General features: G+C 34.9%; 1 protein-coding gene across 6 annotated transcripts in view; it reads left to right on the forward strand.

The window, feature by feature from the left end:
* The window catches only part of DIAPH3 (diaphanous related formin 3), a 209,378-nt gene that overhangs the window by 104,204 nt on the left and 86,381 nt on the right, over positions 1–18,793 (forward strand). For all 6 annotated transcript variants that reach the window (XM_064645581.1, XM_064645582.1, XM_064645580.1 and 3 more), the window contains 2 exons: positions 4,611–4,740; positions 18,204–18,328. In XM_064645581.1, the coding sequence (XP_064501651.1) occupies positions 4,611–4,740; positions 18,204–18,328 (255 nt within the window). The remainder of the gene's footprint in view (positions 1–4,610; positions 4,741–18,203; positions 18,329–18,793) is intronic.

Raw genomic sequence — 18,793 nt, forward strand, 5'->3', positions numbered from 1 at the left:
TGGTTTTTGAGTGTTGAATGTGATACCTATGACATAAATATTCATAGAGAATAAGTTATATACTTTCCCTAGTCTAAAGTAAACATTAAGCATGGGTCATCCACCTAGAGAAATACAATTTGTTGAGAAACATATTCAGAAGGAAAGTACTAAAGGTTCACTCTCCAGTTAGGTGCATTTACTTCTTAGGTTTTACAAAAATCTGTTATGGGTCTGTTTATTTTCTCTCTATTTTTAATGCACAAGACAACAAAAAAAGAAATATGAAAACAATGTGAAGGTAATTTTTACAAGCAGTTTGCAGAGCAGGATCAAAAGTCAGAATTTATCTTGGAGGAATAATTTATTAAGATCTAGAATATGAAAATTTTGAAGGTAACCTTGGAGTATTACACATAGGAAAGAGAAATGATGTGTGCAGATAATGAAAGTAAGGAGTGAATGGCTAGGCAGAATTTCAGAACAAGGGCTCCAAGTCCTGACTCACTCTACAGAGCTCTGTCATGAAATGCATTTGATAATCCAGGATCTTATAGTTAAAATAGAAACATAGAGTATACTGTAAGGGACCCATCAGGATCATCAAGTCCAACTCCTGGCCCTGCACAGGACACCACAAGAATCATACCACGTGCCTGAGAGTGTTGGCTAAACGTTTCTTGAATTCTGTCAGACTTGATGTTGTGACCACTTCCCTGGAGAACCTGTTCCAGTGCTCAAACACCCTCTGGGTTAAAAACCTTTTCCTGATATCCAGCCTAAACCTCCCCCAACTCAGCTTCGTACTGTATCCTCTAGTTCTGTCACTGGTCATGAGTGAAGAGATCAGTTCCTGCCCCTCTGCTTCCCCTCCTGAGATTATTGAAGACAGCAATGAGGTTTCCCCTCAGTCTCCTCTTCTCTAGGCTGAACAAACCAAGTGACCTCAACCACTCTTCATACAACTTCCCCTCCAGACTCTTCATCCTCTTTTGGATGCTCTCTAACAGCTTAATGTGTTTTTTATATCGCCGTGCCCAAAACTGCACACCATATTCAAGGTGAGATCGCACCAGTGCAGAGCAGAGCAGGATGATCCCCTCCTTTGACTGGTTGGTGATGCTTTGCCTGATGGTCCCTGGGACATGGTTGACCCTCCTGGCTGCCAGAGCACCCCCAGTTCCTTTTCCGCAGTGCTGCTCTCTGTCCTCTTGTTCCCTAGTCTAAACATACAACCAGGGTTGCCCTGTCGCATGTACAGAATCCGGCACTTGCCCTTGTTAAACTTCATATGGTTGGTGATTGCCCATCTCTCTGATTTGTTGAGGTCCCTCTACAGGGCCTCTCTGCCCTCAAGGGAGTCAATAGCTCCTCCCAGTTTAGTGCCATCTGCAAACTTGCTTAGTATTCCTTAAAGCCCTGGTCATTACCAAAGATGTTGAAGAGAACTAGGCTGAGGATCGAAGTGAAGTCTTGTCTGAATTACTGCGAAAAATATATAGACTGACTGGTGAAAATCCATATGTAGAACTTTTAATCTAAGGAAAAAAACATTTGGGTGTATTTAGTATAGAAAAGAAAGAAGAGGAATATGCGCTTCATTTATGCTCAAGAGAAATGTTGATCACTACCAATAGGCTGTAGGTGAAGTAGATAAATAGATACAAAGCTTTAAACACCAAAAAAAAGGTAATTTGCTTCCTATTGTCAAAATGTTTATTATGGTGTAATTTTGATATTATGTCATGCTGTGTGATTGGAAGTGCTGAGACTAGTTTACTCTTTTCAGGACTTAATTTTTGCATAAAGAGATAATGTCATATGTTTCATTTACATAAGAAATGTGCAAGTACAAAAATGATGTTCTAATGACACAGATTTTGTATCTATTTCGTTTGACTTCACTTCATGCTAGATTGTAAATACCAAACCGTGGTGTGTAAAAACTTTTTGGGAGGGAAGATAATGCAGCCTTAATGGTTGCTGAATGTGAATGCCTATGGCAAGGGGTTTGGACTAGATAGTCTTTAAAGGTGCCTTCCAAGCTGAGCTGTTCTATTACGAGAAAAAACAAAACAAAACAAAAACCCCAGAAAATGAAATATTACAGATTTTGCTGTGAGGCAGAGCAACTATGACCACCAAGTCTAAGCAACTTTGAATTCATCTGTAAAATTTCAGATCTCTGTCACTAGATATCCCAGAACAAATGCAACCTACAATCAACTACTTGTACTTTTGAAGGTTGACAGATTTTTTTCAGAGAAAAACACTGGGATTTTGCATTTACTATCCTATGTGTATCAGGGTACTAGTCACCAATTCTTAACTTACCTCGTCCAATTGTGGCCTCATTTAGGAAGTCCGTGAGTGCCAAGCCTTCACTGGGTATGAAATTGTCTTTTACACTGACAGATCACTTTGTCTGGAAACACAGAGGTAAAACTATGTATGTGTAATTTTTGGGATTTTCTTAATAATGTGTAGTGTCTTGGTTGATGCCTAATCTCTTCTGTTCTGAGAATAATGAACTAATATTAAACTAATATTAAAAATATTAGTATTAAAACAGGAGAATAACCCACCCGAACTAGCGTTCCTCCACGGCCCAAATCTAGAAGGCTGCAAAATGCGGACTGTTTGGTTGTCTGCACAGCAGTTTTCAGTAGTTTTTTTTACAACCTGAGAAATTTTCCATTACTTCTGTCCTTCAAAGATATTGGTTTCTGTAATATTTAAAGGATATGCAATTTATCTGCTCTTCTTCATTCGTGCCCAGCTATGCGTAGGAGATTATATGAACTCTCCACTTTGCAGAATATAATTCTGTATCCTGCTTTTTCCCTGCTTCATGTAGAATTGAACTGTAATAGTTCTTCTACATCAGAGAGCACCCATGCATATTCTCAGAAGAGAGATATGATATCGATATGCTAATACTCAGTCATTTATTAAATACTCATGTATTAAAATTATGTGTGTGTTTATAACACAGGTTCGTATTTATAGCTAACTTTTGTTAACTACGTGTATTTTAAGCAGTGTAACATTGTAGAAATTTTGTGTGGTGTTAATGAGGTATCCTTCACCAAGATTCCCAATACAGTAGAAGTAACTTATTTTGTAACACTGCATACAGTAAGGATCCTAAAATATGGTTTTGGTGTTGATATATATGTGTTGCATTTTCTGTTTATTTTGAAAATTGTGTCTCACATCAACTTATCTGAAGGAAACATACACATTCTGAAAGAGTATATCTCACTGTACTAAGATAGTATAATTTTGATCTTTGAAAATAATCACTGACTTTTTACAGTGAAGTAGGAAATATTAACCTCAGTGACAGCCACCATCCAAAATTCTTCATTTTCATTTACATAAAGTACAGAAAAAACAAGCAATATAATTTGGATTTTTAATCCGATAATTTAAAATATTTTTTAAGTGATGACTGAATGAAAAAAAATCTCTTTATAAGAAATTTGCAACCATGGGGAAAAAAAAGGGTATGTGTATTCAAATTGGGAATGATCTTGCTCTTAGTTCCTGATTTGAAAAAAATTCCCATACAGCTCTGTTTCTGGTTTTCACTTCTCTTTAGAAAGAGAGGTAATTTTTCCTTTCTGCCTTGTTGCTGTAATTACTCATATTGTTGAACTTTGATCACTTGTATTTTTCATGTTAACCAAACTAAAGAACAGTCTTGAAGCTGAAACAAACTAACATAATTTTTCAGGTTAATTCCTTGTTGTGATACTGTGCTAAAAACTTTGTGCCTTGATATTCAGATGTTGTACAAGTCTTAGTGCAACTGTGGTAGCCCTTTAGTACTTATGCTTACTTTGTACCTATGTGCACAAATTATATACTTTTCCTGCTAAATTGTTTTATCTAGAAATAGTCCTTAAGTAGCAAAGAAACACTTTCATATGTGATGTCATTTTCTATTGGTCAAAATCTCTTTGATTTAGGACAACTCAAATGTAAGACTACAACGGAAATGTATAGCTGAGTGTTTGTCAGTAGTCAATTGTTAGTGGTTTTTACACAAGTAGCTGCAAGTTTTAAAATGGCCAGGCTTAAAAAAAATATGAGATGTATAAAGGGTTCAAAAAGGTTTATACTTAAGAGATTTTGAAGTCAACTTTTTTAAACAATGAAATCTCTAAACTCTTATTTACTGTATTGAGAATTGATAACAAGAAGCACTTGTGCAGGTTGAGGCTGTGTAGCTTCCACTGCCGAAATATTGTTAGGCTAGAGTTAATTTCATGCACGAGGAAACATGATTTAGCTCTGATTTTTTTTTTTAGGCTTTTATGTGTTTGTTCACAGTTTTGCAAATACTCCTGTATTGTTTAAATAATTACATTTTTAAAAGAGATATGTGTACTGTTTTTGAGTACTGAACTCAAATATGTCATAGACTTAAAAAAAACTTAGTCTGATCTTCCTAGGGGTTTTTAGCAAGGTGGGAAATTAAACAGCCCATTACTTTGGTTTTTTTTAAAAAAAACTACCACTTCAACAGTTTGTTCTTACCTTTCTTGGATTCATAGTTAGTAATATATATTAATTATCAAACTGTATTTTTCTCAGTGTTTTTACATTTTATTTTTTTTTCCTAGCTGAGAGACACAAAGTCGGCAGATCAGAAAACAACATTGCTACATTTTCTCGTAGAAGTGTGTGAAGAAAGCTATCAGGATGTCCTGGATTTTGTCGAGGATTTTCAGCATTTAGATAAAGCTAGTAAAGGTTTGTGTAACTAACTAAAAGTTTTGGTTTTGATACATTAGAGTGTCTTGTGCCTGGAATGATGCTTGTTTTTTACAAACAATATTTAAAAAATATACAATAATGGTCTATATCATGGATCAGTAATTTGAGCTGCTGCGAATGGTCTTGAAGATACTTATTGTTTGGTCCTTTAACATTTACTACAGGATTTACCATTACATTTCTTCTATCATGTCTTCTAGAATCATGTTCCAAAATATATTTCTTTTAAAAGTTCTTTTCTATTAACAGAACTTAATTCCAACTTTGAATCTTTTATACAGTAAGTGTATCACTCAGTGTCTTTTAATTTAGAAATGCAGAAAGGCTGGCATGCTGTCACTTAATTTTATTTTATTTTTTCAAAACATGGAACAGTTTTGTCTTCCCTGCATGTGTGTTCTTCATGCAACAGTAGCATTGAAAGTCTGGAAAAATTTTACTGTTTCGTCACGCGGTATAGAATATGGTAAATCTCAGTATAGAGATCAGTGCATTTTTTTGCAATTAATTTTTTAATTAAGAATGTCTTTTCCATATTTTATCACAGTTTAAGTAATTTAAGCAGACTAAACACTGAGTAAGACATTAACCTCAGCACTGTCCTACTCTGTCAGGAAAAAAAAATCAGATGGCTGTCTTGGTTAATATTTTTTTTAGTTTATATCAGTTTGGAAAGTATCACTGTTTGTCTAGATTGCTCTAGGTAGCATCACTCTTATGTCTCAGTCAGTCTCCCTGCCACAAATTACAACTTTCCAAAACCTGCTTCTGATGAAGAACTTGAGATACTGGTCCTTTACATAGAGTTCACTTCCTGGTGTCCTAGTTCTTAAAGTTTCCAATTTTACTTCGTGCATTATAACCACTTAAAAGTTCAGTTACTTCTAAATAGCTGTCAAATGTTTCAAGCCTTTCACCTAACTGTTTGTACTGGAAGTAGAAACAGTTTCTGCTGTATATGAATTTAACATTTTCATCATAATTTGCAGTGTTAACTGGTCACTGATTTTTTTTTTTTCATTACCATGATGCTATTGTCTGTATTGTGGTTGAATTTTTTATATCAGACAGGAAAACTAAAATGTTTCTTATTAGAAGCCATTATTTTCAGCATAGACAGTCATCTTGTATGACTGACAGACACTTTTGACTGTCTTCTGGAAAACTTCTGGGATATAAAACACTGACCTTTCAAAGAGTAGTCAGTAAAATTATCAGTTAGTCCAGATAGCTTTTTTAGCTATCTGCAAATGATTAGATGAATCTTTGATCTCACTCAGTATGTTGTAAGATGGAAATCAATGATCATGTTTTCAAGTTTATATATTGAATTTGCTTCAGTGTATTATGAGATAAATTTTGCATTTCAGTTTTATTGTATGAAAAAGACAAAGGCTTAGGATATCGTTAACAGGTTAGTGTATAGAGTGTTTGTTTATACTTGTTTCCTTACTTGCAAAACTCCATTCTGTTTTGAAAGACTCCTGCTGCATTGGAGTTTTGGAAAATGCAACAGATCACAGAGGCTGTAGCTCATGGGGTTTTTTTAAACTTTTTAGTCCTTCTGCAAAAATACCTTTTTATGAAGCAAGTTGATTTACTATGCACCAACTTTTGCACAGTCAATTTTTAATGAAGTGGATATTTTTGCTTGAGTTTACCAAAGGTCAGTTAAAAAAATGTCTGTGAATCTGTAGTTGTGTTCAGTCACATCCAACATATGGTCTCATGTAACTTACTGATATGCTGATGAAGTCTAACAAATTGACTAAGAATGATTTGTATTGAGGCTTCTACAGAGAGTTGAGAAATTATAGCAGATATTACAGCAGATATTACAAGCCATCATTATGGCTACTAGGGAGAGTGATAGAGGGGAAGTCATAAAAAATCTTTTATCTAGTCAAATATGCATATTCCAGAAAAAAATACTGGTTGTGGTAGAACAGAATTTGGTATCGAGGGTTTAGAGCATTTCCTCCATTCCTAGATACTGTACTTAGGGTTTAACAGGAATAATCCATCCTGGGTTGCTTTATTGGAGGCAGTTCAGACTTCCAGTAAATCTGGAAAACTACTGGATCCAAATGTTGCATGTAAGGGGTTACAGGCTCCTGATAGTACAAAAGGGAGGAAGTCAGCCTGGGTTTTTCCTGTCATCTGATAGAAAGGTTCTGTTCACATATATGCTGCTTTGTTCCTCAAAGTTGTTGGGTAAGGAGATAACATCCCTCTTTTCTGGTTTTGTATCATACTAATATAATGGTCAATTTTCCTGTGAGCCATATAGGTTGTATTTTGTTCCAGTTCTTGTTTCTAAATTCTCTTCTCTACCTTTTGTCCTCGCAAAGGTTAGGGCCTTGTATAGGTGGTGGAATGCCATTCCCTTCATGGTTTTGCTGAACTTTGCTGATTTATTCTTCAGAATTACTTTTAAAAATTACTTCGGAGAACAAAGTTGGATAAGAATATTCTATTCTCCCATACCTTTGTTGTAAGCCGGTTTTTATCGAGCTGATTCTATTCCCTGTCTGCATAGTCATGTGTTCAAATACAATAATTTCACATTTTATATGTGGCATAAAAGTATTATTTGTGAGTGTCCTTTAAATTATAAATCAAAATTAATGTGGTAGATGTTTATATGTCATTTGAACAATATTAACAGAAAACTTGATGCTGAACATACTGTATAAAAATGGAACTATACTATGCATTTTTTTGTTTTGGATTGATCACCTTCAAGTAATTGTTGAGTCTTCTATAGGTTTCTCAAAACAAGTTATTAAAAAGATGCCTTTTTTTTTTTAATTCCTCCCTGACATGTGTCCTTGTATCAGCCAGCCCATTTGTAGCATGCCTCATATTTTTTTATTTTATACTTGCTCATTTTTAACCTTTTCTCTCAAGGTATTTCTTATTCAAAGTGGTGACCACTGGAACATTGCAACATTCAGCAATTCATTTTCTTTTTATCCTTTTCAAAAAAAACATTCTTACTCATTTAATTTCATTAAATATTGTCCAGTGATTGTACAGTAAGCTGTTAAAATAGCTTGCAAGACTTTAAGAGAAGTGACAAGGTCTGTTAATTGTGAAGCTAACATGTATTTTTTAGTATTTCATAAATGATCAAGTATTCACAGTATGTAAATTAATCACTGAATTAGGAAAAAGATATTTTTTAAAATATAACTTTTACAGGCAAGCAACAAGGCACATGTAACCTTTGAAAGTGTAGTTTACTTCAGGATATTTAATTTGGGGATTTTTTTGCATTGTATGCTAAAAGTTTTGTTTCTACTTTTGTAATACTGGAAGTAGATTTAATTCATTGTTATAGTACATGTACATTTTTACTTTGAAGTATAACAAATCCTGTTTTTTAAGTACTCGTAGATCAGCAGGAGGAACTTTCATTGCAGCTAATGAGCTTACTGATATGACAGTTCCTGAAGATTTATATAGTTAAAGCTGTCCCTTCTTTTGAACATAATGACTTTCCTACTTTTCTATTAGTGTTCCAGACACAAAATATTTTGGTAATTTAGTAAAATTTACTAATTTCTTATTTTATGATATTGTAAAGAATTAGATTGCATTTATCCAGGCTGCTGTTTTACTTGATTGACTCTAATTTGCTCAGACCTTACAGGTAATAGTCTATAATAACACTATAAAACTGTAGATTTTTCTTCTTCTAGAAGACATTAACTCACCACAGCTTTACAAGCAATGTATCCATTTTCTCATTTTTGAAACTATATTCAGTTTTTTTCATAGACAATTTCACTTCAAAATAAAAAAAGCTAGAAACCAAATTGTAAATGTGAAGTTTAATCTATATTCATGAAAAAGCAGGATCCCTCCACCTACAATATTTAAAAACATTAGGACAGCATGAGATAAAAATATTAACATATATATGCATTCTGTTATTATTATATCAGCATTCTATGTCACAAGGAAAGGCTTTTTTTCCTGCTGGAGAATTTCTAAGTCAATGGTAAATTTCTCAATACTATTAAATAACATACTTATGCTATGCATTGCTTGGGCTTTTGTTTTGATGTGGGTCACAAATTCATAGGCTGTATTTTCAGGCCATCAAGATTGTTGTGTTTGTTTGGGTTGTTTTTTCAGAAAGCAGTGCAAACTTCATGAGTTACTCCTTACTGTATTATACTCAGTCTGTACCAAAATCAACAGGTAGTTCCACTATTTTGCAGATTACACAGATTTCTAAGTTCCTATAGCAGATTTACAGTACGAAATAGACTCATTGCGGAAGGTGAAAGCAGGGACTGGGAAAATGAAGAACTGCCCACTGTAGGAGATGGCTTCCAGACCATTTAAGGAACTTTGAAGGTGTGCAAGTCTATGGGACCTGACGAGATAAATGCATGGGTCCTGAGGGAACTGACTGAGGAAATGGTAACCCACTATTCATCATATTTGAGAAATGATGGTAGTCCAGTTAAGTTCCAGAAAAGGGGAAACATAACCTTTATTTTTAGAATAGGAAATAAGAAAGACCCAGAGAACTACAGGCGGGTCACTCTCACCTCAGTGCCTGGCAAAATAATGGAGCGGATCCTTGTGGAAACTGTGCTAAGGCACAGGGAAAATAATGAGCTGTTTGATGACAACCAACATGGTTTCACTGAAGGCAAATTGTGCCTGACAAATTTGGTGGCCTTCTACGGTGGGGTTGCAGTGACGGTGGATGAGGGAAGGGCAATAAATATCATCTACTTGGACTTGTACAAAGCATTTGACACTGTCCTGCACAACATCCTTTTCTATAAACTGGAGATACAAGAATCTAATAGATAGACCAGTGAGTGGATCAAAAATTGGCTCACACTAAATGATTTGCAGTCAATATGTCAATGTCTAAGTGTGGACCAGTGACGAGTGGTGTTCCTCAGGAAACTGGTATTGGGACTGGTGCTTTTTAACATCTTTGTCAGTGATGTGGATGGTGAGATCAAGTTCCCCTCAGCAAGTTTGGCAACAGCACCAAGCTGTGTGGTGCAGTCGACACACTGGAGTGAGGGGATGCCATCCAGAGGGACCTGGACAGGCTTGAGATATGGGCCTGTGTGAACCTTATGAAGTTCAACAAGGCCAAGTATAAGGTCCTGCACCTGGGTCAGGGCAATCCCAAGCACAAGGTAGGCTGGGCTACATCAAAAGAAGTGTGGCCAGTACGTCGAGGGAGGCAATTCTGCCCCTTCTGCTCTACTCTTGTGAGACCTCACATGATGTGGTGCATCCAGCTCTAGGGCCCCTAACACAAGAAAGATGACCTGTTGGAGCAGGTCCAGAGGAGGGCCATGAAGATGATTAGAGGACTGGAGCACCTCTCCTGTAAAGATAGGCTGACAATTGGGGATGTTCAGCCTGGGGAAGAGAAGGTTCCAAGGAAACCTTATAGAGCCTTCCAATACCTAAAGGGGCCTCAAGAGAGCTGGAGAGGGAATTTTGACAAGGGCATGTAGTGATAGGACAAGAAGGGAGTGACCTTAAGATGAAAGAGGTCAGATTTAGATTAGATATTAGGAAGAAATTCTTCACAGTGAGGCTTGTGACTCACAGGAACAGGCTGCCCAGAGAGGTTGTAGACTCTGTTCATGGAGGTGTTCAAGACCAGGCTGGATGGGGCTTTAAGCAACCTGGTCTAATAGAAAGTATCTCTTTCCATAGCAGGGGGGGGGGGTGGAACTGGGTGATCTTTAAGGTCCCTTCCAACCCAAACCATTCCATGATTCTATGGATGGATAGCCCATTCAGAAATTTACCTCAAAAAATGTTTGTAGCTAGCAGGGCAACAATTTTATCATAGGTTTTGTTTTTCTTTAATTTGAGAATTCCTTTTTTAAAATGCAAAGTTCATTTCCCATTTTTTTTAATGTTATGTATGGGATGTTTTTCTGCCTCAAATGGTTGTTTTCAAGAATGATGGCTATGAATTATAAGCAGAAGACTTGCTACCAATCAGAAGTCCATTTTTAGAGGTCTTCCGAATGAAAAATCACTATTATTTGCACCTTTCAGAACTTCTAGTTTCTTGATCTATAATTCACTTGGTTGCATATCAAGACACCACCCAAGAATGATATCAAATCTATCTTAGACCTTAGTTTATATGGAAAGAAGCCAATGTATGTTTTCAGTAGCTATTGAATACTCTTGTAAATTAGTTTAGAGGCAGCTAAGCAAACTAAACATTCCTTATAACAAGTGAAAAAACCCTGTACTTTGCTTAGTAAGAAAAAAAAGCAACAATATTCTTAAAAATTGATTGCTCAAAATGGTGATTATATAAATGGCACTCAGAATAGAAAATACAAAATTTTATGGTTTAAGAGGTAAACAGTAATAGGAATAGAAGTTTTGGGTTGATTAGGTTTTCAAGCAAGACAGTTATTCACTGTAAAGCCTTAAAATAAATGTTGAAGTATAACAAAGTAGTGGCATAGAATTCCATATGGAAAAAGGGATTTGAGATACCATTGTTTAAAAGGAAGAAAAATTTTTTCAAAGTCATCTTTTTTTCTTTCTATTTGTTGTCGACTGAGAAAGTATGTAATGTATTTAGCAACTAATTTTACCTTAGTATTGAGCACTAAGCAATAGAGGAAGTTGTAAATATTTGTCCATTAAGGCAATTCTTAGATTGGCAGTCTATTTCAAACTCTAAATTGGGTGAAAGACATTCTTTCACAAGATTGAAAAAGCTTGTTATTTTTGTGCTACTGTTTTTTTTTAATTATTTGAAAATTACTTGTTTTTTTCAATATTGAAAATCTCGGGGTAAAAATATATATCAGTTTACCAATGTATCACCTAAGACATAAAAGTGTGCCAGTCCAGCATTTAAGATAGCATACCTGGGGCATTGAATATATTTGCAAAGGAAATTCATGGTGATATGGTTTAAGTGGACCTTTAAATATTTTTACAATTTTGTATTTATTCATGTTTGTTGCACTGCTGTCTCTACCTCTAACAGATCAACAGCTCTTGCTCTATTGGGACATAAGTCCTATACCAGCACACTACAGATTTGCCATAATTTTACATATTCCAATCTGAATAGTTTTATAATAAAATGAACTTTTTGAAAATAAGTAGCTAAACATGTCACCTTGCACCTTGTCAGGTTTTTTTTTTGGGAGGGGGTTGGGTTTTTTGTCTGAGTGCGTTACATGATATAAAAATTCTGGCTTTAAGAGCCAGTGGAACTTCTACAATACTGTTGTGTGTTGCACATAATCTCTTTTAATGTTTGTGGCTATAAGTTGTGCACAGTAGTGTTATGTGGCAAGTTGTTTTAAGATCTGATTACACAACGAACTACCACAATGTAAATGAAATACTCCATTTCTTTAGGACATTGAAATATATGCATCTTTTACAAGCATGAATTAGCAAATCAAATATAAGAAAGAATTTGAGTATTTGCACATTTTTAGCAAAATGGTGCTTCAGTTTCTAATATGATATTGAAGTGTGTCAGTAATCTATTATTTATCATCTTGTGCTGGCCCATCAGTTAAGTTGTGGATCACAGCCAGTCCCTGGTGTGATCCTTGCGTCCTGGGTTGTTTAAACCTGTTGTAGACAGTTCGATCTTTAAGCAGATCAAGATTCAGATAAAGCTGTTCAATACTACTAATTTCATGCTTATTCACCTGAGCATAAATGTCTGGATGTTACTGAAAGATTTCATTAATGTATGATGTTTTAAGTCTTAGTGAGATTAAGACAAAATTATATACTCTGGAGGGGAAAAATGTGGATATCTCCTAAAAGATGAGGAAAAATCAAGTGAGTTATGCAGAAATCAGTTGCAAAAAAGTGGTGAAAAGGACAATATAAAAAAAAGAAAACCTGAATGCACTGTGTAGATGTTTAGAATCCTGAAGATGCGAAAGCTGAATTTTAATAAGTAGAGAAGTGCTGCAAATGCATATATATGTATATGTAGACTTATGTGTCTTGCTACCTTTACACTTCAGGGAGTTTGATCTTACAGTGATGAGACTGGGTAGAAAACTGATAATCTTGTGACTTTTAAAGTTTTATTTTAAACTTCACTAGAATGATATTCATTACCATTTCATGCTAATGGTTCATTCTGAATCAGTATTAATCACTCTCACTGCATATTCAAAGCAGTTAGTTATTAACAATCATACCATAAATTAGCTGTGAATATACAACATGCAGCACAGTACTTTGTGGGTCCCCAAGGATCCAGGTGATGAGGCTCAAGAGCTCTTCAGAGAAGGAAGCTGCAACTGATGCAAGGGTCTTCTTTTCCTTCCCTCCTCTGAATTTGGTTTCTTCTTTTATAAAATGCTTTTAGCTCTTGGCAGCTCTTAGTCCATCACTGTACCATATCACTATATACTGTGCAACACTGGGAGATATTGATCCCTGTGCTGGGGTAGGTGCTGTATCCCGTTGCTTGGCCATTTTTTCTCCTTCCCTTAGCAGCTGCTTCTTTATTTCAGTAACAATCTGGTGACAAATAACTGACCATCAGTGAATTGTTTGTCATTCAAGTGTTTCTGTTTTCAGCTTTTTCCCATATTTTCAAGTTCTGAGCTTAAATGCTATATTATAAAAAGAGATGTGGTGTCAGACTGCATTTCATCCAGGATATACTCGAAGTATAACAAGTCCAACAGGTCAGGACTCTTGTGTAGGTGGTATAGGGCACAGTTGGCATAAGGTCCAAGGCCTATGATGTTAATATTATTTCTAGTGAACTGGGTACAAAAATGCTTCTACATTGTTTACCAATTACACTACATTAGTGTGTTCATATTTGAAATCAAAATAGGAGACAACTAATTAAATTCTGCTTGGAGAGCTGGGGTTTCTTTCACGTGTGCAGCTGAAGTCTGCTATGTCTACAGAAGGGAGTGTCTGGGGGCTCATGAGCCAGTGGAAAAAAAGGATCTCAAAAGCCGTTTGTATGCATATGTTAGACACATACACACGTGGAAAAAAGGGGGAAAAAAAGGCAATAAAACCAGGAAATGGCTATAGAGACAAGTGAAATCATCATTTTGGGAGAAATAAAGCATAAATATTGTATTTTCAGCACTGTGTGACACTCAGTATATCACAGGATCTTATGCTACTGTTAATGGATATTTCAATGGATATTTTAGATCTTTGCTGCTGTTTACAGAAACCTCCAATATTTTGCCTCTGGAATATTTCTTTGTTAGTGCTCTAAATCCACCCAAAAATACAGGTGGGTTTTTTTTTTGTTGGTTATTGAGCTTTTTTTGGCTACACTTTGTCATTTAACTTTATTTTTAAATGCTACATCAATAATGTGCTGACAATTTTAGAGAATTAGTTAGTAAACTCCATCAGTCCAGTATGAAGTTTGCGTGGCAAAAGCAATAGTATATTTCCAGAATTTTTTTTATAATGTGGTATAGTTTTCTGTATGGGACTAGAGGTCAGCTTGTCACTGTCACTCGCTCAGAATAAAGGGACCAGAATAGCACAAGGGAAGAAAAACACCTGTAGGCAAGAGGAAGAGTCTCATGATAAGGAGATTGTGACATCCAAGCAAATTGTCACACAGCAGCATGTAGGATTTCTGAAATATCAGCTGAAAAATCTGATGCAAAAAGTAGCAGAAGGTTTACAACAATAGAAATGAGAGAGCACACGGGTAGTACTGCTTCACATTAGAGAATTATTTCTAGTGTTTAAGAAAAAACAGGTATAGTCTAAAAACTAAATGAAACACTGTTTTAATTTTAAGCACAAATAATGATTTGGGGATGGGGAAGAGGAGAGCAAAAATTCTCCACAGAAATTTGTTGAAAGAAAAAAGTCAGAGTACTGTATTCTCGTATTGTAAATACCAGTTTAATTTTCTGCATTCTGACATAACTGAGTTAAAACTAAAAGTTTGCTAAGTACATTTTTTACCAAGTTTTGCTGTGGCTATAATGATGTTGTGTGACTGCAGAATATTTAAGAAACTGAGGAGAAAAGCATGATTTGGGCAATTCCACATCAAAGTTCATAGAGGAGAGAATAATCAAACATGGAGGTTAATGACGGTAGCATAAAATGAAAATAAATTTATTGGTAGTAGACTAATCTGCTAGCTTTGACTATTAATTTCATTTTTTTCAGTTCCATGAAATCTATGTTGACTTCAGTAAAATACTTGATATTATGTAAAATGGGAGATTATTTATTAGAATAAAAAGTAGAAGAAACAAAATACTGTCTAAAAGGAATATGACTAAAGAATTATGAAATTGTGATATTTCACCAATGAGTGTGTCTGACATAGGGTTAGATAGTTTACCAGATGAGAGTATCATTTGGTTGTCATCACTGAATAATCCTGAGGAAGCAGAGTAAAAGAAATTTGATAGCATGAAGTACAAGATCATGCATCTTGATACTGTAATAAGAGCTTTGGTCAAGAAAAAGAGAATGTTTTATTGTAAGTTAGTCAGGTAAGGTATTCTGAGGAAAACTGTAGAAATAGTAATGCAGTGTAATAGTGAGTCATCACCTGAAATACTATCCAGAAATATTTTAAAACAGAAGTAGGTGAAGAGGTTTCTGCAATAATTATGGTGTTGGAAAACCTGATTCAAGAGAGGAAGCTTTAACAACAAAGTTGTTATAACCATAAAAAGCAGACAGTGAGGAAATCTAATTATTGCCTATAAAAATATCAGGAGCCATTTTGAAAAAGGGATATGAGAGTTTAGAGGATATAAGTAGGGGATTGTTTAGGCACACGTGCATTTTAGTCAATGAACAGCTTGGGTTTATGGGCTCACTAATATTCGAAAACACAGGTTTTGAATTTGTTTCTAAACTAGCATGTGAGTTGCACACTTCAGTTTGGCTTGGGTTTATTTCTGAATCTGGATTAGGGGTCAAAGTTTGGCAGGAGAAGAAAAAAACTCCCTTTCTTCTATGTCTCTTCAAATTTTATACCATGTCTTTTAGAGGGACAAAACGGGAAGGTTGGCAGGTTTTTCATGTGATCTTTTTATGGAAGAGTTGGCTATATTTACGGGTTTGATTTTTTTTTCATCTATTTTCACTAAATTGAAAGCTGCAAAGACAATAATACCAAGCTTAATAGCAGCATATTGTGAACTAGCCTCTCCTTGAGGCTGTCACCAGGCACATAGTCTTAAAGGAAAATATATCTAATAGTTGCGCACTGCTGAAATCAAAGAAGTGTTCCATTCTTAAGTTGAAAAACAACCTAAGATCATGACAGAGGAAAAAAATACTCTTCAGAACAAGACTGAGATTTAAAGATTCTTGACCAAACATGTAACTGTTCAGTGTCAAAAGAACTGAAGTACTCGAATAAAAAATTGGCCTTGCTGGAAGCAAGAACTCAAAAATTTCTTGTATAGAACCTGTTAATTTGCTCTAGGCACAGAGTTGTTTTGTTGAGTTTTTTATCTAGGTAAAAGACTGTACCTGTTACTCAGCTACTACCTGCAATTGATGTAGGGGATTTTTTGGTGGATTGGGTTTTTATATTGTTTTTAAACGTGTGTACTTGCCGCGTTTCATCATTTTGATATTCTGTAAGTATATCACTAATTTATGCTGTGAACTCCTTATTCAAGACTAATGGTATTGTGAAGAGTCTTATAAATAGTTATATTAGGCACAAGTTATATTCTGTTTCTTAGCAGCTTTCTAAGTAAATCAGTATCTTAAAATTGTGTGTGCCTAACTTTCAAAGGTTTCTTATGACAGCAGAAGTATGACTTTATATTAAAATCAGGTTTGTTTCTGGAACCAGTGAAGACTGAAATGCATCTTAGTTAACATTGTCAGCTTCCAATTGTAGCTTTGCTTCCCAAGCAAGGCAGTTTCTTAACTACTGAAAAGAGCTGACTTACCTGGTGATGATTTGGGATGACTGGTTCCTGCGTGAAAATATGCAACTCTAATATACAGTTGGGAAACAGTGCTTTTGAGTAACCAGAGACTTTTAAAAATGGTGATTATAAAGCAAATGAAGAGTTATAATTTATAACATGAACATATATTTTTATTCCCTCTTTTGAAAAATTGCCTGCACATTGTTTGGGCTTTTTTGTTTTCCTTCTTTTAGGTTGCATTAGCAATTTAACAGATTGCCATGGATCATTTTATAGTCGTGTTAACCTTTCTGCAATGAATAGGATTGTAGTTGCTATGCAACATTTTACTCTAGTAGTTTGGGGACTCTGTCAGGCTTCTATGAGAGAAGGATGTGTTCATTGTCTGTATTTTATATTTTCCATCACATAACTCTACTCAGTAGACAAAATCACGGATACACTACAGATTCTAGTAACGTCATAGGGACACAGACTTTCTCCAGGGATTTTTTTTAAATGAAGTTGAAAGTAACTATATCTTTACAGATACAGTATATTATGAATAAAATAATTTTTAAAAAAGTAATTAGACTAGAATTCACAGTCTGTTCTTACCTCTTTATTATTGTTCCTATGGAATAGATTTAAATGTTGACTTCATAAGCAATCAGGAAATAATTTTTTATTGATTGCACTTATATAGCTCTAAGATAGAATACACACTAACGAGTCATCCTCTGTTTACTCTTGTGATCCTGATATTTTAATCAACTTTTACAGATCAACCCTTCAACTTTGCATGCATTGATTCAAATGTATGAAAGTTTTATTTCTTTTTTCCTGAAGAAAAAAATTTGCACCTTTTTTACATCCTTCTGTAAATCCCTGATGTTTCAGCTCTACTCCTTTCTTTTTCTAAAGTCCATGAATTGCTCTGTTGTACTCTCTCAAGTGCTTGGCAAGCACCTTCTTTCTTACAAATTCTGCTGGTTTTTTTTACCACAGATGTTTTCAAACTGGGGAACTGAGTTTTGGGTTTCATGCATGGGTGTTTAATAGCCCCATTTTCTTTGTGTTTTGAGACTCTTGCTTCATGATTTTCCTTACAAATGTTCTTTTTTTCTGTTTTAACAGAATGAGATTGAAAAAAGCTTTGTGATTCTTAGAATAGCTTCAGAACTTGTCCTTTGGTTAATTAGAAGAGATAGACTGGCATTTGTATATCTCAGGTTATTTAAAACAGACTGCTAATTGCAATGCTAAACCTTAGGCATAAAGATAAATCAAAATGCAGCATTCAAACAGCATACATCTAATCAGAAAAGGCAACTGAATAAGTGAAGGGAGCTGACCATTGTAGAGTGACTCCATCGTTTTGTAATTTCTTTAGTGTGCTTTAATTTCAGAATTAAAAAATGTAGTATGCTGATTTGGGTAAGGTTTTAACTCATGTATTTAACTCGTATTTAACTCATGTATTTTGCAAACCATGATTTTTGTTTAGTGTGTTAACAGAATGAATGTTCTGTATTTTAGTCTCAGCAGAAAACCTGGAGAAGAGCCTTAAGCATATGGAGAAGCAACTCCAACAGCTTGAGAAGGATTTGCAGACTTTTCCAGTTCCTGAAGATAAGCATGATAAGTTTATAGCAAAAATGTCAATATCCTTTGGAATGCTCTTAAAAAACAAAACAGAAGAAAAATCCCCAAGTAATTTAACTGCATTGCTTTAAACTTTAAATTTCTTTGCATAATTTCTGTCTAGTTTGTGGCGTGTATTTTTGAAAAATCTAACTTTTTTTTCCCTCTCAGAAACTTAAAGACATGAAGAGTCTAATTAAAGGATTCCTCCGTAGTGGAATGAATGAGTAGAAAAATGCTTACTGTCAGATTTTACTCTTTATAAATTTCACAACTTAGTGAAAAGTAGTTATAATAGGATTGTTAAGGACTCTAGTGTTAAATTATTTTTTGATGTCAGAACATCTTAGAAAAATATGTCTGTCACCTTGTGTCTATTTGTTTTCTAGTGTATGGATTACCACTGTGAATGTTTTTGTACATGCAACCACAAACCCAGAAGATTTCTCTTATTTCAGAAATTGGATTCATAGCGCGCAAAGTGT

The sequence above is a fragment of the Pseudopipra pipra genome, chromosome 2 (assembly GCF_036250125.1).
Source record: "Pseudopipra pipra isolate bDixPip1 chromosome 2, bDixPip1.hap1, whole genome shotgun sequence".
NCBI lineage: Eukaryota > Metazoa > Chordata > Aves > Passeriformes > Pipridae > Pseudopipra > Pseudopipra pipra.